Source organism: Anser cygnoides, chromosome 8 (genome assembly GCF_040182565.1).
Source record: "Anser cygnoides isolate HZ-2024a breed goose chromosome 8, Taihu_goose_T2T_genome, whole genome shotgun sequence".
NCBI classification, from domain to species: Eukaryota; Metazoa; Chordata; class Aves; order Anseriformes; family Anatidae; genus Anser; species Anser cygnoides.
Window position 1 is genome coordinate 12,018,298 of NC_089880.1, and position 22,839 is coordinate 12,041,136.

Genomic DNA, 22,839 nt, shown 5'->3' on the forward strand with positions numbered 1-22,839 from the left:
AACTGTTGAGTCAAGCAGCCTTACCTGAAAACCTCAAGTGGGGCAAAAACAGTAGAAATGATGTCCCCAGCATACGGAAAGATTTGCATGGAGGTGAGGGAGATCTGGATGGTCCACGCAAAACGCAGGATCACGTCCTCTACAATGGCACAATAGTAGTATGCCTGAAGAACAGGACAGACAAACAGGACAGGTCATCTAGCATGGTCTGCACAGAAGACAGATCTATTCAGGCCTTCAGAAAGAGGCAGGCCTGCGTGCTTAAACTTCTAAATCAACTTTGTAGCTTTCACGTAGAGAGGAATTACATCCTACACTGCTTGCTGAATACCTACAGGAATGATACAATAACGCTTATTGCACTTCCTACACTTTTCGTTTCTGGACAAAAGACTCTAGTAAAGTTAAATTTTGCTGCAAACCCTCAGCATTTTCCACATACTCATGTGCCTCTATTAAACTTGGAAGAAACATGACAGAATACGGGTAAAAGTGAGTTTCACGGGCCATTTACGGTGGCCTTGGAAAGCACCACTGAACAGCACCTGCAATTCAGCAACAAAACCAGCCAGTGGTCTATGCAAAAGCTTCATACAGCTGTGGTAAGAGCTGCTTGAAAGTTGGTTTACATTTGCATAGCTTCTAATTGCAGACACAACTATCTTGTTACAGAGGCGGCATAAAGACAGAGGAACTGCGTCTCAACCACCAGAAACGTGAACGGTGTGAAACGATCGCTTTGAAGTAATGAACTCTGCTGCTAGAAAACCCTGGTGCACAGCATTCAGGAAGCATGAGGTAGCCAACTGCAGCATGCTCTACGCTCAGGTTTTGTTAAAAGGCTAAAGGCTTTCTCTAGCAGGAGAGCAGGCCATATACGCACTTTCTGTGGGTAGACAATTCCTTCTCGGAGAAAGGTATTTTCACCAGCATTTTTGTCAAAGAGACCCCAGTCCATCTTCAGGTCCCAAATGAGCGTGTAGCAAGAGCTGATGAAATAGAAGATAATCCACAGGTAGAAGAACACTTGGGTGTCACTGTGGTTTTTAGCTGCAAAAGAGAAGAACAGCACACTTCTGTACATCTTAAAGCAGACTGCTTCTTAAAACAGTGATAAATTGGCTGACTCCACCAGGGAAAGTAACACCCCTTTTATTCGCCTTCTGAGAAAACCAGGCTAGCTCACCTGAAACCAACTGAAAGCCTTACCAGGACCAGCTTTATACTGTAATTTAAATTGCACTTTAAACTCATTCAACGTTTTGCACTTGGAATTGAAATGTGCATTAACATTTTCATTTCCTTGCAACTTGTGGCAGACCTGTCATTCTAACTCTGAACAGCAGGTGGAAGCTGAGGGCCGTGTTTCACAAAGGACATGGGCCTGTATAAAGGATAAAGCAACGAGGCAATGCTCAGTTAGAAGGGTTTTGTTAGAGTGTATTTGACTTTGCACAAATGCGAACAGTAAATTAATGCTCTAACAGCCTGAAAGAAGATGAACAGGACAGGAATTCCACTAGTTATTTCAGAGGTTGTGGTGACAGGGAAAATAAGCAAAAAGAAAGCAATACGTGTATGTATAAATCACAAAGAGTTCTGAATATCCTTACAGAGCTCGGTCTTGTGTGACACAGGCCAGGGGGACCAAGGTTTGTTCACCTGTGGATACGTTTTTGTAAATAAGCTGCTCCCTACTGCCACCTGAAAAGGCTGCGCTGCTCTCTCAGTTCAGCTACATTTCCTTACATCAGTCAGCTGGGCAAAAAACAAACAGATCTGATCATTTTGTTTGCTTTCATTTAGCAAATCTGGGTCATAAAGTTCATACAAACAGAAGATTACGATGCTTCGCCAGGCTGAGACGCTCGGCATCTCTGTGCCGTTAGCAGTCTCTTCTGCGCAGCGGCTGAGATTGCCCGTCCTCCGATTCCTCCTAACAAAGCCAGCAGCACTTCCAATACAAAAAAAAAGCCAATAATGTTTCCAGTACAAAACCAATGCCATACTGACAGCGTTGTTTTCCACGTACGTGGCTTTAAACCAAGAGAATCCCTGAAGCCGATCTCACACAGAGCAACAGGGCAATTTGCTCTCTCCTCTTTCTGTTTTTTAACAACTGTGATATAAACGTGCTGCAGCAACCCGATAAAATTAATGGAAGTGAAAATGAGAGGCATCGTGTAAGAGCACATTCTTCCCATTATGCCTTTCAGGCTCCCTGGACACGACGTGCAGGATATAGGTCAAATACACACACACATTCCCTTTGCAAAACACATCCCCTAAAGCAAACCTATTAAAACCACTTATGAAGCAAAGCCTATCGGCAGCCAAGCTTCAAATCAGCAGAGGAAAAGGACGAGAGGTTCGCTTCAGCTTTACAGCTTTGACCAGCCTTCCTGCTTTCGTGCAAGGCCAGAAGTGTTTGCACTGCAGCCCTCCTCTCCCTGAAGCTCGGTCTGACCCCGCTGCCCAACCCTGCTGCTGCAGAGCACCGTACGGACGTCGTGTGCCGCACGGGCTCCAATGCCCAGCTACGTAAATGCTGCTGCTAAAACCTCCTCTCCTGTTCCTTCTCAAAGAGCAGTTGCCCACAAAACAGGACTCAGGCTGAGGCTTAGCAATTAGGACTCTACTGCAAGATTTCATCCTCCCCCATCAGCTCCTCCAAAGCCTCCCCTACGTCATTTCATAAGAAAGAAAAGGCAGATGCTGATGTTCTGTGACTCAGACGCTAAGGCTGTGCTTTCCTCCGTTATTTTTAGCTCATTAGATCTCCATGTTCAGTTCCCCTACCAGATCCTAAACAATAATTCAGAGAGGCAGTTAAGGGGTTAAGTGCTTTAAACCATCTAAAATGCTCCAAACTACCCCGGAGGCTTCATACTTCCTACAGGCAGCTTAGGCTTGAAGCTTGGCTCCTGCTGGTTTGTGGTTTGTTTGTTTGTTTTTTAAGGACAGAATTAAAATAAACTGAAGCTGCACACCTTCGGAGAGATGTGGAAGGCAGTGCTGGCAGTACCATCCACGGCCATGCCCTGCAGTGCTGAAGGACAGCCAAGCATCGCTGGGATGCTCCTTGGTGTTTTCCTGCTCTCTGCTCACGGAGGGGATGGTCTGGCCCCAGAACATCATCTCAAAGTATGTAAGGGGCAAAGTGTGCGTAACCAGAGCTAACAAGACCGTATGCTAAGTTGCCAGCTAGGAAGGTGATTAAAAACATTCATGCAGCTTAAGCCTAAATTGCCTGACAAGTGATTGTGTGCAATTCCCGAAAAGAGGAGTGCCAGGAAGAAAAAGTCCCAAGTAAGAAATCTTGCAGCATCAGCTTCACCAAATGCAAAAGGACGTGGTTGCTTCCAGTTAGTGGTTGCTTCCAGTGGTTGCTTCCAGTTCCTGGCTCCAGCTCCCTTTCTCAGCCCCTGTCTTTCCACTGGCGTCTGTGGTGACGCTGCATGCCCCTTGCTCTTGCCTGTTTTCTCACCCACCAGCTCTGCACTGCATTCAGCTCCTGAAAAACTTCATTACAAAACCAGATCGCTCCCTGGTAAAACGCTCTCATCAGAACAAGCCTATTGTCTTCATCCTTGGCCTTTGAGTCCCTTCCTTTAATCACTTATCTTCTTTTTCCTCCTGCCTGCAATTCTGTTTGATACCTTCCTTCCTTCTGTCCTCATCGGTATTCAGCTGGCGTACAGAAATATGTTACTGCTCTAGGCAAGCAATTATATCTCAATCTCCACTGGCTGGTCCTAGTGGCCTTCTTCAGCGCTGCTCAGGGGGTTAGGAAATCAAGGCATTCATATTCTGCCCAGAGGCTCCATCTACTGCCCGCCCGTTCTGGAGTTGCAATATGTTGCTGTGTATACATATGATGATGTCAGGGTCTATTTAAACAGGAACTGTTTCATCCCATTTTTTAATTTGTTTAATGATGTGCCAAAACCCACCAAAAACACCACTGGAGAGTCTCGCAGACAACAGAAGCGTGCTGGACATCTGGTAGATCTCAGCACTTCCAAGAAGTGAAAAAGACCCAACTTTTTAAAATGCTATGGACTGCAGTAAGCCTTCTGCAGGACAAGTGCCAGCCCACCGAGTCGGAGGTGCACAAGGACCTTTGTACCAGAGGCTCCAGCAGGCACCGCCACGCAGCAACTTCCCCAGCCACATGGTTATTCAAAACGGCCCAGGCAGGACAGCACACCATCAGCACAAAACCACGGCACGTAACGCTGCAGGTGCAGGTTTAGCCCCTGTGGAGGGCAGATTTCAATGCATGTTCAGAATAGCATGTCTGCAGGTCGGAGGTGTTCAGCTGTGTCGAGGCTATTCGAGTTCACCGTCCTGCCGCAGCACCCACGCCATCCCCACCTGCTGCAGACGATGGGAAGCAGCACGCTCCAGGGACCACTTGCAACCTTCACTGTGGGCAAAATTGTCATTAGCATCCTCAGCTTACCCTGTAAAAGGCAATTCCGGTAGATACTCTGCACAAACACACCCACAAATTGCCCCAGAAGGTCAACTGGATGAATAATGGAAGGCTTCAACCTTTGAACTGAAGCTGTGAATGGCCACAGACCAGGAAAACAGCCAAAGGCACATGCAGCAACAGAATTTACTGCGTGAAAAAATTGCTGATAGACAAATACCTTCGATACCAAAACCAGCCACAGGGGACACAGTATCTGACTAGCATTTTGAGAGAACAATACTGTGCAGAAATTATAGCCCCTTCCAAACACAGGCAAGAGAAAGGTCGCTTTCCATCAAAGATAGACAGCAAATACTATCCTGAATGCAGTTAATATTGACTTTACTTCCAAAGAATACTATCTGTTTACCCTGCTGAATTATTCCGGGGAATGTAAACACTATATAGTATTCAACACAGCAAAAATCAATGCCATGTATTATTGAAGACCTGGGTAAGAGCACAATGGCCCTTGATAAGCACTCCTGGTGTGTCAGCCGCTGCAGCCGGCTGTGGTTTTTGCTGATGGTGAAAGCTGTGATAAAAGCTGTAAGAAGTCTGAGGTTATCAGGAAACATAGCAGGTAAGCCCTGCTACACGATACAACGCTGAGTATACCGGAGCAGCTCCGCCTCCAGCGTGAATTAAAAACCTCTTGATCAAAGCACGCCAAATTCAGTCTCCTTTGACGGCTACCCTTTCGATTGCAGATTTAAGCAGAACCTAAACAACAACAACAACAAAAAATACGTATTTACAGTGTGCTAGACGAGAGATACTAGAAAACTGAGCATGTACTTTCTGTTACCAGTGAGGCTGCGGATGATGCGTGCCTCTTAACTCCATCCCAGCACACAAAGGGAGGAGCGCGAAGGCTGAAAGTGACTTACCTCCCCAAGAACTGCCACCAGAATGGCACCCCAAAGCACTTATCTCACAACCTCATGGCTTGAAACGCAGCCTGACTGATCCCTCGGTAATTATAACTGTTAACGAAGGGACAGCAGTACTGCTCCCTTTCCCCCCAGCCTGCATGCACCTCTATTTCATGCGGATCAATGGCAGAGACACGACATGACAGTGGACTTAATGCAGGAAAAAGGCAAATAACCGCAAGGAGCACAAGGACTCGCCATTGTGCACTGACAGGCTTTGTCAAACACCAACCATTTCGTATGAACAACCTTCTTAGATTCTGCAAACCTCTCCCATAGCCTCGAGGCACAATTTAAAGCAAAGTAGCAAAAGATAGCACAGCGAAGAGCTGTCAGGAGACAACCTCTCGTTTCTTCTTCTATTTTAGATTATGCATTTGTAAAACAGGGAAATCCCTAAATCCTGTTTTCACTAAAAAAAACACTCTGCTAGTTTGCATTGTAGGAAATGCAACTGTGTCTGATTTAAAGACAGAGTAATTTCATTGCTTGTATCTCACAAGCAAAAGAAACGTGATTTAATTGCAAACTGGAGGATGCATATCATTCCCTGCTGACAGATTCAATCAGATTCTTCCTCCAGCATCTTCTCTCACATTTGAGAAGTGATACTGGGGGTTGTTTAACAGCTACCTCGAGGAGGATGGGGTTTCCAATCTAACCATTTGCCAGCGGTCTCGCTAGTAAGAATGTCTGGATTCACAATCAAAAATAATTTGTGTGATAATCAGGGCCTTCACTGGACAATATAGGGATCGGGGCACGATGTCATCTGGTACCTCTATAGTGCTTTGAGATCCCCAAAGAGATTCCTTCAAAACGCAAAAGTGATAAAGGAAAAAAAAAAAGATGAATTATTGCATTCCTAGATTTCTACAGCACCAGAGAACTCCAGGCCTGCATTCATTTGGAAGGTAAATTGCTTGTGATGCAGTCAGTTGCTTCTTCTAATACGTTCCATTAAATAAAAAAAAGCCAGGCTTCCCCCTCTTAAGTGCCCATGAAATGAGGTACCGGTAGGCCATCCTTTCTACTTACACCTTATTCATTAGCGTTCTCGCTTCTCCAGTCACCATTAACTCAAAGCTGCATTAAGCGATATAAATGGCACTGGTAGTCCCCTTGCAAAGCCCCAGCCATGGAAACGCACCTCACAGCTGCAGGTTTCGGAACCACATGAATGAATCATTCTCCTGGTAGGGTGCCGAGGTGCCTCTCCCCCACAGCTCGGCGGCTGGCAGAGGGAAGCATCCCACTTGACATTTAGAGGCCTACAAAGCATTGGAAAATTTCCCTGTGGGATTTCACGCCTCATTTGTGCTGACATTCAGGGGGCCGTGGCAGCTCCCGAAAGCACTCTGCCTAGAAACGAGCCCGCCCTCGCTGAGCGCAGGCATCGCGCCCGGCCCACTCGGGTGGGAGCCTTGGGGTGCTCCTCGCGCGTCCCTGCTCCGTCCCCAGGTACCTGCAGCCCTGGCTGAGCAATTAGAGGAGCCGACAAGGCAGCGTTGGGAGTCAGGCTCGCTCACAGTGCCGCAGCGATCCTCGGCAGAGCTGGGATAGGGTCGGAGGCCAGGACGGAAATGTTTGCCCACAGCAACGCCTCAAATTCTCCACTAATGACACTGCCACCACTCGACAACGGAAAGGATCTGAAAGACTGGCTAATGAACACAACTCGTTACCGAAGGCCTCCTGGGCATGGGATGACAGGGTTTCAGACAAAAATGCATCCTAGCTCACAGCAATGTGACAAGACATTGTACACTTTGGCTCCAAATAATCACCCTGATGGAGCTGCCAGTGTGCCGTGCTAAGGCAAGCTGCACAAAGCAGCCACTGCTAAGAAAGAAGACAGTTAATCCCATTACAAAGTTTGTTTTACTTCAAGGGGACAACTTAAGCACCCTGTACGGCTCTTGTGACACCTAAATCAAACGATCTGGCTTGCCACAGTGCTGACAGCTGTTCCAACAAGGAGGAGAGCTCTTGTACTGATACACAAGGAATAACCGGGGAACAGGATCTCACAAATGCTGTTTGTTGGTTTCACCCTTCTGTGAAAAAGTCTTTTTTTCACCCTTCCATGAATAATAGTATTTTTTCCCACTAAAAATTTGCACTTGAACTCCAAATGCCCTTTTATTTTGCCTTGCCAATTCTCCCCACTCATTTCACACCTGAGGTACCGTTAGCTTCTGCACCAATGTCTGATTTCTCTAAAACTTGCTTTAGTCCCAGCTCTCACATCACCTTGCTCTTGTCTCATGCTGTAACCACTTAGGATCACAGTTAACTATGGCTCCCCTGCCAAGGAATTCACTCCAGGGGGTTGCATCCTGCAGTTTCTAACGTGGTGGCAACAAGGGCTAAGTGACATAGCCCACCCCAGGCACCATCACTTCAGCAGGCAGAGGACAGCAGGGCTAAGATGCAGTCAGGTATCCTCCAGCAGCTGCCAGTAATGTTCAGTGTTGCCACCATCCTCTCCCCCCTCCACCCATCCATCCATCCATCCTGGTGATGGACGGCACAGTTGTGCTGTGGTGGGACCGACCGTGGGAGAACCAGCGATCCATTCCAGCGTGAAGCCAGCGACGCCACCCGGCACAACTGCTGGGAACCGCTTAAACCATCGTGATTAACGAGGAGTGGGGGGCAGCTGTGAGACCTGAAACAGCCCTGGAGTCTTCCGCTAGGTTTCCAAACAGCAGCACGTTTCCCATTCATCTTCATCTGTTCAGGCCTGCTTGAACCTCTCCGTGAGTAAGAGACGGTCCAACACCTCCCTGCAAAAGCCCATTAATCTAGGGATGGCTCCTGCCTTGTCAGGTCACATCTTTATTCCTAGGTAAGACGATGACTTTCACAGTTTTCATTTATGCTAGCTTAAAACAAACAAACAAACAAAAAAACAACACAAAAGCAAAGACACAACGACCGTTACACATCACTGCAGCAGGATGGCTGTTTCTGAAGCGATGCTGAGAACACAGGTGGAAGCACTGCGCTACAGAAACAGCCCCATGTAGGTACTGTCAGTGTCCTGGACTGTTTAACGAGAAAGCGTGTGGCAGTTAAATTGTCTTAGACCGGGAGCTCTCCACTGCTTTTCCAAGCTGATGGCAGCTCACGTCCAGCACTCTTATTTGGGGTATCTATTAAGGGTGTGGGAGTGGTACGGAAGAAGAGACACTTGCACAAATTCCCAGGACACACAGGTTAACTTTGGATTAAATCAGAGGTCATTAAACAGCTGGGTACCACCCACGCCACAATGATTTCATGGAATAAGGTGTGTGAATCACACTGACGATGAAAGCTTTACATAAACCACTACATCTTTCCCTCGGTTAAAGGATAAAATCCCATATAGCCAATTCCAAGCCAGCAGCTGTACTTGAGCTCACTGACATGTTCTTGAAAAGTCAAGGTAAGCTACACAGATGCTCATACCAACTGCAAATCACACAAAACAAGAAAATGATGGGAACACTTGAAGAAGCTTAGTTATTCAAGCACGGAAGCCAAATCTGTATTCTACACGAGCCAGATATTTCAGATGACACCACGGGAGCGAAAAGCATCGAGACAAGAAAAATGAGAAGCAGTAGAAAAAAGCAAAGAGGCGTATTTTACAAAGAACAAAGTGAGTGCACGTGTCACACACGATGCTCAAGAAGCAACCGGCACTCTCCTAGCACAACACAACTCCAGTTGCACGGCTTCTCAATGTGCTATGGTAGGAGCTGAACTCCTAAATACAACCACTGGATCTGAAGCATTAGGACTTAATCGCTTGTTTCCCCAGAGGCGCCCAGGTTTCCGTATGGATTACCTAAAGCAAAGCAACGTTCAGCAGGCCAGCTCTGGGTAAAGCCACTGAGCATTGCCAGTGCTAAAAGGCAGAGGAAGGGGAGGAAGAGCCAGGGACAGACTGCTCTGCCGCGCCGTGGCCAGGCAGGGAGGCACAGGCTGCAATTGCTGGGTCGCTTAGAGTTACAGATCTGCCTTATTTGCCTGGGCAAACATATCCCGGAGGACTATATTTACAGAACACGGCCTTTGCTTCCCATTCCTTTGAGTGATATAAAAATACTGAGAATTCTTCCTTTGGGAGCTTAGCAACAGTTGCCCTTTGGTTCCCGCTGTCTTCCCCGAAACGCGGTCGTGTTCCTGAGCTGGCGGCGAAGCGGATGGCTCGAGTTAGCGCTCGTGCACGCAGCCGCTGCCTGCTCGAGTCCCACGGTACAGGGCTCTCGCTTAAGTGTCACTAATTCAGGAGATGATAGCTTGGAGGGAGCTCTGTAAACAAGCTGGATTCCAGCACTGCGAGAGTGCCAGTTTGGGAGACAAGACACAACAGGATTTACTTTGGTATCTACTGGGTCTATCGTTACAACTGCAAAAAGCAGAGAAAGTTGCATTTTGCATCCAAATCAGACGGAAGAAAAGTAAAGGCTTCTCTAAGGGAAGAAAGAATGCACCACCCAAGCAATATGAGGTCTTGAACAGTGATCTTTGGGGGAAACTGAAATGCCAGTCCAAAGCCTACAGTATCACTGGGACAGGGGGGAACCTTACAAACCTACTGCAGGTTTGGAAAAGGCAGTGCCGCATATGCTGCATACATCAGCTGTACGTAATAAGGTGGCATTTGTACATTTGTTTAGCTCAAGTTGTTTTCCACCCAGTCTGTGAAAATACAGCACAACAACGCCATGAATGCGCTCTGTACGAATTAGCTGGCTTTCAACGCTGACAAACCCTCCTAACCACACAGTCCATCTTCACGCAGCTGGCAGCCACAAAACTGAAAACTTACAGAGCAACTACAAATTACTCACTGTTCTAACTCCGGGGAGGAAGACAACCCTCCCCAGAGGGCTGTGATATTCCCCAGGACTCCCAAGGAGAACAGGCTGGTGTACATTACCTGACCTCCCAAGAAAAGGCCACAAATTACCCTCTTTTCCTGGCAGCTGAAAGCTGTCATTCCAGACTTATAAGTCATAGACTTGCAAACAGAGGCCCGAAAGTCTGTTTAAATAAAACTCTCGTTAAAACAGCAATTAACAGGTTCATTACACACTGAAATTTAGAACAGGTCCAAGTAGCAAGGATCTTTACCAATTTGACACTTGTTTTGGGCAGCGTTTGTTCCTAGTAGCAAACATCTCTAGCCCCAACAGTTGTTTTGTAAATAAGAGATGAGTGTTTGTCTCTGCTATACTTAGGCAGACAGAAAGCGTGGGGGAGCAGTGCTTCTGCTTCCAACAGGAACATCGTAAACACTCGGTAACAGCCCATCTGACTCCAAGTTCAGAAAGAACTGGAAATCCACGCAAAGCGCTCAGATAAAATGTTAACAGATTTTAACCAAAGAAAGAAGTTATAACAGATCCAGCACACTAGGAAGTGCATTTGTGGCAGCATGGGAATAAGCCAGCAGGGCTGACAAGGCATAGCAAGGTCTTCAGGCAACACTCTGGAAATCACTGCCAGTCCAGGCGCAATGACATTTGCAAAAGCTGTGCGAACGTGTAATTTCCAAACAGGGGGAAGCTTCCAAATTTTTTTTGCATGATACCAGCAGCTATGTGCTATCGACTGCCACTAACAGAACGGGACAGACCAAAGCTGGGAGTCACCAAGGTCTCTCGGCAGCTGGAACAAGCCCATGCTGGGCTCATAAACACCTCGTTACTGCCCACTCCCTGCCAGATCCCAGGAGCAGACAACAGTTGTGCATGGCAGCTACAAGAACAGGGGTCAGCAGCACTGGCACAGACGCAGACCTCAGGGGGAGTAAGATGAGGTCAAGTTCTTAAACAGGACGTTTTGACAGCTGCTGGTTTTCCTCCTGTTCCAAACAAACCTACCCCAGCAGGAGGCTCTTCCAGGGTGCCCCCACAGGAGGGAGAAGCATTCATCAGCCTCCTAAAAGCAGGCACTGCATGTAAAACATACAAGCACCGACTGCAGCCAGGCAATCTGTATTTGTCTCATCTCGCGGCTTAGCAGCTGTGACTACCGGGGCTGCAGGGCTGGGAGCGAGGAGCTGCAGGATGGCACCGAGCAAGCAACTTCAGATGGGAGCAAGCTCTGCGGATGTGGCAGCAGGAAGGAGATGCACGAGGAGCCAGGCGATGAGCTGCAACACCATCTGCCAGGGATGCTCCCTCGGCGGGTTTGTGTGTGCACCTGGATGCAGAGCGCCCGACTTCCAACCTTCAGCTTGCACCAGGGCGTTTCTGTGCCACTAGGATGCCAGGCTTGGCAAATGTTACGTGTGTGACTTCAAAACAGCCATTTCTTGGCCACAGGAAGGTTTCTAATAACCCTGCTCCCCCTCCCCAAAACCAGCACGTTAACTAGAAGCATACCTTGAACATCTCTCCCTGCCCTGCCCCAACCACATTTCAGGATAAGTAGCTGCTCACCAGTGTGTGTAGCTGCTAATTCCTGGAGATATAGGAGGCGTATATTTTCAAATGAAAGAATACAGCTTTTAGGACTTCAGAACAATGAAAGGCAGGGCGACTGCCTGAAGTGCAGAAACTAAAAGCTTTTTCCTTCAGAACAAGAGCAGAATCAAGTAATTGTCGTTTCCAGGGAGATGGGGAACTTAGGGATCAGGGCTCAATCTGCAGTTAAATGGATTGGAAACAACTCCCTGCCAGCTGCAGAAAAAACATGGATAAAAACATGCAGAAAAATCCAGGGAGGACATTTTCCCAGCACTGTGAACATCCCTGTGTCAAGGAATGATAGACTGACTTTAGTTGTTCATGAAAGCCAAGGGAGAAGAATTTCCTACATCCTCCTTTTCCTTATACATCCCCCATCCAGCCTCCCGTCACAGCAAGAACTGACAGGTATTTATTTCAGTTTCCTCCTTTTGAGAGAGAAACCTGAACATTCTTTCTGACACTCCTGAATCACAGTTATAAGTACACTGTGTATGCAAAAAATACCCAAAGGAAGATCTTAAAATACTCTTTGCAAGCTAGGCAGCCCTTTGACTTTCCACTGAGATATTTCACAGGTGCCAAAAGACAAATTCATGCTTCAAAGCGAAGCCAAATTCTAAATTTCTCCCATGTAAGAGGAAAATCCCATGACTTAGCCCAAGATGTTCTACTAAACAGAAAAGCCTGGTAAGACATATTGGCTGCACCAAAGCTGCATGCGGGAGATTTATACAAGTACACACCACGACCACTCCTCACAGCACAGAGCCACCAATGGAAAACCAACTCAGAACCAAAATACAACGATTTAAATGCAAAGAACCAATGCTGTGTTTTCATATCGCTATCACTCTAGCTAACTCGGTAAGAAAGTGACTGAGGTGGTCCACCAGGGTTCCTTCCAGTGGGTGTCCTGAAAAGCAAAAGGAGCAGGGACTGAAAGGTAAATGACTTTCCAAAGTAACCCATACCTTTGTGAGTGCTGTAGAGGGCTGCAAATGTCACCACGAAGAAGGTGGTGGAATATTTTCCAGCATTAACCAGATGAAAGGCCCGTTTATTATCGCGGTAACGGCGCAGGCACTGGATGAATCGCAACCAAGCAGGGATGCACTGGACAACTGCTCTCACTCCGTAGGAGTAGCTGTAACAAATCTGATTTTCTGCAAGAAAAAAAAGTGTCAGGGATACAGAGTCAGTAAGTTTAAGAACTCCTGCTGTCTTCCTTTCTGTCAGAGCAGTACAATGCCCCATCCACGTCTCGTACTTATGCACGCACACATTTGCAACTTGCACACGTACGTGCACACACATTCAGAACAGCGAGAGACTCAGAGAGTATTCTGATGCCCTTTATGCTATCTTGCAGCTATTCAGGTGACATGACATCAATAACACATCCAGACAGATAATCTTCTAACTCTTTCACTGCTGCCAGTGTAATTAACATGCAAGAAGATTAGAAATAATCTATTTTTAAATTTACTTTGTGCTTTTGGCAGTGCTGCGAATAATCAAATTAAAGATGGAATTACAGAAGGTCTTCTTGAATGAATTTTTGTGCATAAATGGGAGAGCATTCCTAAACCCAGCAGGACAACTCAAAAAGACTACTTTGTCTAAGATGTCCTTGACCCACTTTTAACTTCTCTTGCATATTATAATAGGAAAAAACAGCTTTCAGTAATTTTTTTCTTATTTTTCTTGCCTTTCTTATTTTAATATTTTAAATGAAGACAGGGCATAGCCTGAACATGGCTTGAGCAACTGGGGTGAGAGGAAACTACCTCTAAAATAAACACCCCACTGATTAGCAAATGTTTGTTTCCTACTCACACTAATGGAGACAGGTTCATTAGCTGATATTTATTCCAAAGCACTGTGCTGTTATTCCAGTGTTTGGAGGACAAACAATTATCCACACAGTTGCTTTATAACTTTTTTTTAAATAAATAAATAGTTAATTCCAACACTGTCTTAAAGGGAAAAGAAAGATCAGATTGGAGAAACAAAGCAAATACTGATGCTTATCGAAGCATACCACAATCTCATAGCAAGTGTCATAACCATCAGACAACACAATTTGCCAGCAGTCACTGCTTAAAGCAGAAAGAAAACAGCCTGATCCAGTAGGAGCCAGGTACTATTTTGCAACTGGAAGGCCAAAGTCTGCCAGCTCTGGGGCTCTTCTGACTAGAAAGGAGAGAGGCACAGCATCAACAACCCTGGTGTTGCAGCACCAACTCTAATTGAATAAGGGGCAGCACCAACTAAGGAAGTTTCCCCATCCTCTCTTGCTTTAGGGTATGGTGACGGTGCCTGTAAGAACCAGGCTACAGCACAAAACACTGTGGTTCATGGCCTTACACAACTCACTTTCGTGCTAGGCAACAGGCTAAAAGCAAATACATGGTTAAACGACTCAAATAAAACAATGCCAGGAAAAGTGTTTTGTCTTTCCAGTCAAGAAGTGCTCTGTCTACAGTCTTTGACGAATATGCAAGTCAGGCCAAACAACTGGGTTAGGAAACATGCACTGATGTGAAATGCCATTTCTCTGGATGGAAGCAAGAAACAGTAGAATCTCTAATGGCATGTTTACAAGGAACGTCAACTATTTTAGTTTCCTATGTCACTGGTAGGCCTCTTCAGAACAGATGCCTAAGAAGTTGCTTTGCTTGGTGTTTTTCAGGTCATTCTGACAGCATTCGCAGGGGCGTCAGCACTTCCCTACCTGTATTTGCCAGAAGTCCAGCATTGTTCTCCCACTGAACCTCGAAGCTGTAGAAGCAGATCATGTACTCCAGATCCATGAGTATCACGACCAGGCTGTTGAGCTGATCAGCCAACCAGAAATCTGCGAAGCCTACTTTGTGGAAGGGAGCTGTGAACACTCGAAACTGTCAAGAGAAAAAGGAATAATTCATATGACACAGTGGCAAAGACACCTAACCACAGCAGCAGGACATCACAGCATTGAACAAATATGGAAGTAACAGAAACGCTTCAAGATTTATTGCTGACCTTTTGCTCCTGCTGAAAAAAGAAAGATAACTGTCTCTCCACTTGAAGTACAAATAAAATTCCTGCTTTCAGACATCTAATTCTTCTCCTATTCACTCCCCGATTTTCTTTTTTTTTTCTTTTTTTTTCAACTGGAAGAGCCCAGCCTTCTCCAACCAAGCTCTTCCCCAGAAACTTGGGGTCTCTGTGTAGGAGCTCTGCACGGCACAGTTCCTCCAACTGTTCCTCATGCTGATCAGCGCTTCCTTTCAGGCATTTATGTCATATCTACTGACATCTTCCACACTTATCTTCTGCCTCACACTTAATATCAGTTAGCTTACAGACCCACAGCTTGGCCATCCATCTGATCGTGGATCAATTTACTTAACTTGTTAGCTGTTCTTTGGTGTTAGAAGCTGTACCAGTGGATACTGTTACTCAGCTGGATCTCCCAAGCCCTCTAGCACAGGAAGAGTTAAATAAAGAGCAGAGGAAATCCTATTAAGCGGCAGTTAGACTCCCTCTCCATCCCAGTCCACTTTCCCTCTAAGCCTCAACAGCAGTTTTGCCACTTTCAAACCAGACGGTTTTCATGGTCCATTACCTTTGATTACAGCTCTCCCTGCCCAGTTAGTTATAGCTACTAACGGCCAATTTCTCAAAGAGACAGCACCAGCATCATCCTGTAGTTCAGAGATTTATGAACCTTTACATTAATGAAAGCACAGGCTAACACCGATCTTTACATTGCTCTCCTTATTAACCTAAAGGCACGCAGCTACAGAAACCCAGGAGAGGACTGACACATTCCCATCCAGCCCGCAATGCCAATTTAAGGCTCTGGTCCTAAATTTCAAAGCCAAATAAGGGATCAAGACTTAGGGGCACTGAACTGCAGATAGGGACCTTGACCCAGAAAGCACTGTGTTTGGTCGGACAGCAACTATTACAACGGCTCGAACGTTAGGGAGCTCTGCTCTCAAAGCTGCCCTGTTGTGGAGCGGCTTCTGCAGAGATGAGAGAAGGCAGAGCACCCGTCACCCTCAAGAAGCCCATCCTCCCTTTTACTAGCACTCCGTGACACTAATCTTCTCTCTGCTTAATCACAGTTCTTTTTTTTTCCCTCTGAAACAAAGACCAACTAAAACAAATGAGTTGTGAAAAGGTTTACAGATAGATCTCTGAAAATAAGAAGGAATTAATAAAAAATCCGTATTGTTACTGAATGGGAGACACTTGGACACTGTCAGATGGCAGCATAAAGCTTTTAAGAGAGCAGAAGCTTTCCACCTAAAGGTTACAGCAGACGAGTCAGCAGATATGCAGATAACCCAGCTAAGGCCCTGCTATCTCCACCAACGCTCCCCAAGGACGGGAGCTGCCGTCTGAACTCTCCTAACCCCACTGCGGTTTCTGACCAGGGCTGCTGCACGCTGCCCCAGGCACAACCCAGTGGCCAGAGGGTACTGGCACTGCCCACCGGCAAATCCCCGTTGCACAGGCAGACCCACCTTCCCAGCTCAGCAGAGCCTGCAACACCCTCCAGTGAAGATGGGCTCCAAGAATAAAGTCATGAAACACCAGGAGCCAGGGACAAACTTAAGCTTCAAGCGATCAGTTGCAATTATATTTGCACAGTTCCACAACCAAAGCGCAGACTTTCTGGTGCTGATTACTGCAGTTTCGGTAAGCGCTGAGACAGCAGATAGTCGAGCTAGAGCTGAACACTTCCTAGATTTTCACCTCGCGCAGCTATGCTCCCTGCAGTTGTTTCCCCATTCCAGCACCCTGCAGGGAGGATGGTACGGGGATGCTGTGCCATTCTCTGCGCTCTGATCTGATTCCTCTTGGCGAGCTGCTTCCCTCAGCCTACACAAGTGCATTCAGCAAGCTCCTCGCCTGGCAGCAGAAGCAAAGAACGCTCACGTAAGCAGGATGCCATGTAGGCGAGAGAGAAGGGTCTGGCACAGGAATTCAGCTCACTACAAGCTAAATAACTTTTTCATCCAGAGGAAGATCAATGAAGGAGTAAACTGCAGTTCCTCGGGGATTATCAAAACAAATCCCACTCGTGAACTCCAACAAGCATGGGTGGATGCAGAAAGACTCCTAGCTCCATCAGAAAACGCCTCAAAGCTCTGAAATATCCTCCTGATTTGGTTCTAGAAAAACTGGAGGTACCAATAATGCTCTGCTACGCCGAGTACACCAGGCTCCATTTTGGCCAGAAATGAAGCATATCAAATGTGAAGAAAAACACTCATCAAATCAAAATTTGGGCGAACAGTACAGTTCTAAGAATTGCGCTATTTACACCTCCTTTCACCCAGATAGCTGCTGGCAAAAGAAGAAATAAAATACACCCAGCCAGCCAATTGCATATGATAAGAATTAGAAAAGCCTAACAGCTATGTTGTCTGTCTGGCCTTTTTCCCCCTTCCCCCTGACATACAGAAGTACTGTGTCATTTTCCACCATTAAGGTGATCTTGCATTTTGATGAAGCTTTTCTCCCCAGGAAACCTTGGGATGAATTGGCCTCTGCACATTAAAGACACGTCTGTGTTGCAGACTGCAGCATAGTCTAGAGAGAGCAGGTACTGGGAAGCTGCTGTGAAGCTCTGTGAAGACTCAGAATCTTACCCGGTTAAGATATTAAGGTAAATTAGCACAAATATTGCTCGCACAGTTAGACCGCTGCCGGTACTTTCCCTAGCACCAAGGGACAGCAGTAAGACTAATGAGGCTTGGGACTGAAAGGTACATCTGTGAGAGGTGGCTGAATGCTGGAAGGCAAAAAGGGAGAAACTGAAACAGTAGAAACCTAGCAAATCAAATAACAGAGGTAAGCACACAGCGGTTAACTAGGTATGTGTAGAACTGCACACACACGCTTGAAACATGACTCTACATTTCATCTCTGTCATGTTCCAGATAAAGCTAATTGTCTTAATTGGCATTAACATGATTCTACGAATAACGTCAGCCAGCCCAACTCTCTTCCACCGAATGCTCTCAGAGTAGTTCTAGCAAGAATAAGGTATCGAGGGAACCAAACTGATGGAAGTTAATTTAAAAGGGCATTCAGGGTGGGGACAAACATGTGAAACAACTGTTTTTGAAGAAACTGAACAGCCATCCAACAAGTTTAAAAGTTGTTCTTTTGGATTCCCACCTACAACTGGAACATCGATATAGCATGCATATTTACATTTGATTTACCAGGAAAACAGGAGCTGGGTCCTAAATGAGTAATTTTGTTTAAGACCACAACAGATTTGCTGAAAAAACAACCTGCGAACATAATTTTATAAGCAGCAACCTTTGCAAAGGTTTCCTCTCCACCAGTGAACCCTCTCATTGTTGGCACTCTCCCATTTGGGGCTGAGAAGCACCCATGCAGCTGTGCCTTGGAGCCCTGCAACCCCAGCCAAACTGTTTTGTTGCACTAAGGGACAAAGCTATATGCAGCTGTATATATGAAGATTACAAGCAACTACCTGCAATATAAGATAATGATACACTGGTAGGGACAAGCAGAAGTTGTTTCAGTAACCCCATCCTTGCAGTCAATACCTTATCAGGTCTGCTCTATGAATACACACGTACAATGGCATACCACTCCTCTTTCCTGAAGATTAGTGATGCTTGTATATGTTTCAACTGCTACAGCTCAGCTACAGCTTTTTATTTTTTAATTATTTATTTTAAAATCAGATTTGAGACTTACCAATAGTTTGAGCAGCCAAAAACGGGACTTGTAATATAAGGTTTTGGTAGGGTTGATGAGAAAAAGCAACATGAAGCCGTACAAGATGAGTGGATTCACCTGCATAGGGATGTAGGTGAATTTACCATATATACATGCCAGCAGGCTCAGGCACCACAAAACCCCCAGGAATCCAGCAATCTACAGAAAGACAGAAAAAAATACAGATACCTTGTGAAAAAATAACTCCAAATCCTACAATGAACTCTCATTATAGCAAAAGGGAGAGCAGTGCTCAATCCTGTAATCTAATCAGACTTCAGCAACTTCCTCTTCTAATTGTGTTACAATTCCTTGCCAGGAAATGGTGCAGGATTTATCCTCCTGATACGCACAGCTCAGCCACTCCTAACAACCTACTCTGTTTACCTCAAAGAGATGTTGATGGGACAAGTTGCTGCGGGGATTGAGTTCAAAGATGAGGACATGATTCACTCCAGCCTGTCTCCAGCCGTACGTGTTGATACCCAGGAGAAAGAGGAATTCTATCAGGAGAAAGCCACCTCGATAGATTCTCACCAGTGGCCACACATTTGGTCCTTCTATAAAAGCCACACCTGACAAAGGAAAAGATGAAACAGCCGTAATGATAGCACAAGGCATGTCACAAATCAAACCTGTGCTCCACTTCCTCCTGCTGGTTCTCAGATCCTCAGCTACAGCCCATGAAAACAGGGTACACTTGTAACTCATATAGCAGCTGGAGGACTTTTTGCCTAATCTGTCAGAGGATTTATGACTATTCTGGGGAAAAATTGCTCTCCAGCTTCTGCAGTCAGGTCATTAACAGCATCTCAAGTCCCCTGCCTCACACTACAGGCACAAGGGACAGCACTAGCATAAATCATCTCTATATTCACTTAAAAGTTCTGATTTAATGGAGAAGAAATCTCAACAGACTGAGATACAAATATTTCAGCTCCCCACAAAACCAAGAAGTACAATTTACAGCATTTAAAACAATGCTAAACTGCGCCTGATCACCAAAGTCCATACAACTGTAATGTAATACATATTCATAGCCAGCAATATAATTTCCAGCCGCACCCAAACAGAATATCCAACGCAAGGCAACAATATGGGAAAGTCTGTTTCTTCCTTTGTTCAGTCGTCAGGGTTCTGAAAACAGATTCACTTAATTTCAAACAATGAGCAGCTGCACTAAAATCCAGCAGCTTTTCTAGCACAAGGCCCTTTGCAAAATCCTGTCCCTCCGTTGCCTGATCTGAGTTTTATGAGAAAAGCACAGCTGAAATACAAGTGTTCAAATCCTCTGTTTTACTTTCACTGAGCATTCCTCATCCATATGCCTTTTAAAAGCAGAAAAGAACAGGCACTTTTACAGAACTGATGCTGAGAATTTATTTTCACAACCCTCCTGCCTGAATTATAGCCCCAAGTTTTTCAAACTTTTCTTCACAGAAAGCGTATCTGTAAGACACTTCACTTGTACTTTCTATCACATCAAATTGTGGAGGAAAATTGTGCAAGTAACAATGACTGAAGAACAGTTGCTTTAAATTTATAACCTAAAGAGAGTATTGGATTCAGGCAGAAAAGTCAAAGTTTGGACAGAAATGACAGACACACAGAAGCTGAAAGAAATGAGGCTTAAGTACAGAATTACAAAAGCACATCTGAAATGCCTCCAGTTGCTTACAAACAGGACATAGTAGCCCTAAAATATTGAATAAGAAGTGCAAAAGTTCCCAGACAGACCAAAACAGATATACTGTGTTATTTGAGACAGAACAGCAAGACAAAGGTTTATCCTGTGGTGAACATAGTTCAACACGACAATATAGCATGTGTTCTCCACAGCCAACGCCACTAATCTTGTTTCTGTACTCGCAGGGTGGCAGAGGATCCTAACTGTAGTATTGAACAACAGCTGATTCTGGAGAAAAAGCAGATACGGAACGATGCATTGAGCTGAGCTGTGGAAGTACAGATGCTATGAGTATTTCTGTGTACTCCCTCCTCCGACACCAAGGCCCTACCTAGCACAGCTTCCTCAGTGTAAGGTCCAGATGTGATTCCCTTCTCACGTCTCCTAATTTAACCATGTTCTTTACCACAGCTACACAGTCTGGCAGAAGAAGCTCAAGGACCAGCTTGCAAGGCTTTTGTGGGCTTTGTCCAGCAAAGCCTTACAAGGCCTCAAACTGGTGCAGCACAGACATGTTTACACCAGCTATCAGCCGAAAGGAGTAACCACAAGGGGCCAGTCTGGGTGGGAGGAACCATCTCGAGTGCCATGAGAATTGAAACCAGCATCTCAGGGTGAAGAATCACACCTCCTCTTCCTGCATCACCTTCTGTGTAGCTTGAGCTAGTCAGACTGAGGGTGGAAAAACGCAACGTCTGGTAACAGGCACATCAGTGGAAAACAGAGCTAAGGTGCAGTTATGAAACATTTTTCAACCATGTCTGAAAATTCAAACCTTTTCCTTTTTTTATTTTTTATTTGAGTTCACAGACATTTCTGCTTAGGCAAATAAAGGAAAGGATCTGGCCTGAGGGAAGCAGAAGAACTGGGGGAAACTGTCCAGCTTCGCAGCTACACCCCACCCCAGCCCTGGGAGGCTTTAGTACTGCATTCCTGGCCTTTCATCAGCACGCTTTCCCTCAGGAGAAGCTGTGCTGATACAGGAGCAGATTAAGAACACGGCTCCAACATAACGCATCATGCAGCCCTGAGGTCTGTACCCAACCCCGAGGCAGAGAGATTTTCCATTTATCTATTGTTTCCACTTAAATCCAACACCACACATCAAGTCACTTCCCCACGTCAGCAGGTACGTGACATTGGATTAACTCGCCCCTTCAGTAACTGACACCAAATGGTCCTGGCAGATGCGGGCTCCTCACGAGGTGTTCAGAGGAAGATCTCCCTGGTGACAAGCCCAACACCACCACAACCTAACTGTGCGGACTCTCGTGTTGCCTCAAATGTGTTTTAATATATCTCTGCGCATTCATTTTACAACACTCGAACAAGATTACTCATCTAACTAAGGCCAAGTGTCCTCCACGTGAGTACCCTAAGACTGTGAGTGCCCGATGACAAAGACCCACACCACTTCCCTGATTCAGTCATTACTGTCACGGAGAGATTTTACACTCAGTTACGCGAATGCCACAGCACAGCCACGTTCTTCCAGCTCAAAGCTCGCCCTGCCACCGTGCTCCTTCCCAAACGAGAGACAGAGCACTGCTGCAGCGTGAGCAGTAACTTGTCTTCAGATTTTGCATACAGTCCTGTAGGTTTCTGATTAATAAAACATACACATTTCCATGGCCTTTCAACCCCAATTACACATTAAATTGGCAGCTAGTAAAGCTGATAAAGAAACAGTGAGGAAGAAACAGAGACTGATACAGAAACAGAATGGTGAGGTTGATACAGAAACAGGGAAATTTATGCTCGAGGGAGACACTTCTCTGGGATCCACCTGTAGCAGCTGCAGCCTTTAATGGACCCCAAATTATTGTCAACTCATCTCTATAAAATATTGCTGTTCTACTTTTAAAATCATAGAATCATAAAACTATCTAGGTTGGGAATGACCTTCGAGATCATCAAGTCCAACCATCAACCTACTGAGTCCCACCAGTGACCCATGTCCCTCAGTGCCACGTCCTCACGTCTCTTCAATACCTCCAGGGATGGGGATTCCACCACTCTCCAGTGCTTGGCCACCTTTTGCGTGAAGAAATTCTTCCTAATGTCCAGCCTAAAGCTCAAGCATTGCTGATACGGTTTACTACCCGTGGTCACGTTCTAATGCTGTTTTACAGATTCTACACATACAACTCTAAAACCCTACTTTAGTCAATCAAGTCATAAAAACAAATTGGCAAAAGTAGCATAGAGGTTAGCAAGTAATATCCAATTAAAAACAAAATTTGTAGTTAGAATACAGTTTTTGCCCAGTATCTGAAGTAACTTACAGATATCAGATCATGTCTGCTGATACAAACATAGCAATTATTCCACCAGTTTAGTGACATCTGCTTTAGAGGTTTAATCATTTTTACGAATTCATTCTCACAACTGTATCACTTTTTCATTCTTACTACTGAGATAAAATGAACGTATAAGGCTTCAGTCCTATTTGCACCTCACAGAGATCAAACATGTAAGTTACACAAACAAAAGATATGATGAATAAAG

General features: G+C 45.6%; 1 protein-coding gene across 1 annotated transcript in view; it reads right to left on the reverse strand.

The window, feature by feature from the left end:
* Positions 1–22,839, reverse strand: part of XPR1 (xenotropic and polytropic retrovirus receptor 1) — a 103,936-nt gene that overhangs the window by 6,040 nt on the left and 75,057 nt on the right. Inside the window, exons 8-13 of the mRNA XM_048054236.2 lie at positions 19,032–19,219; positions 18,624–18,803; positions 14,623–14,788; positions 12,860–13,051; positions 884–1,050; positions 25–164 (exon numbers count right to left, since the gene is read on the reverse strand). Coding sequence (XP_047910193.1) covers positions 25–164; positions 884–1,050; positions 12,860–13,051; positions 14,623–14,788; positions 18,624–18,803; positions 19,032–19,219 — 1,033 coding nt within the window. The remainder of the gene's footprint in view (positions 1–24; positions 165–883; positions 1,051–12,859; positions 13,052–14,622; positions 14,789–18,623; positions 18,804–19,031; positions 19,220–22,839) is intronic.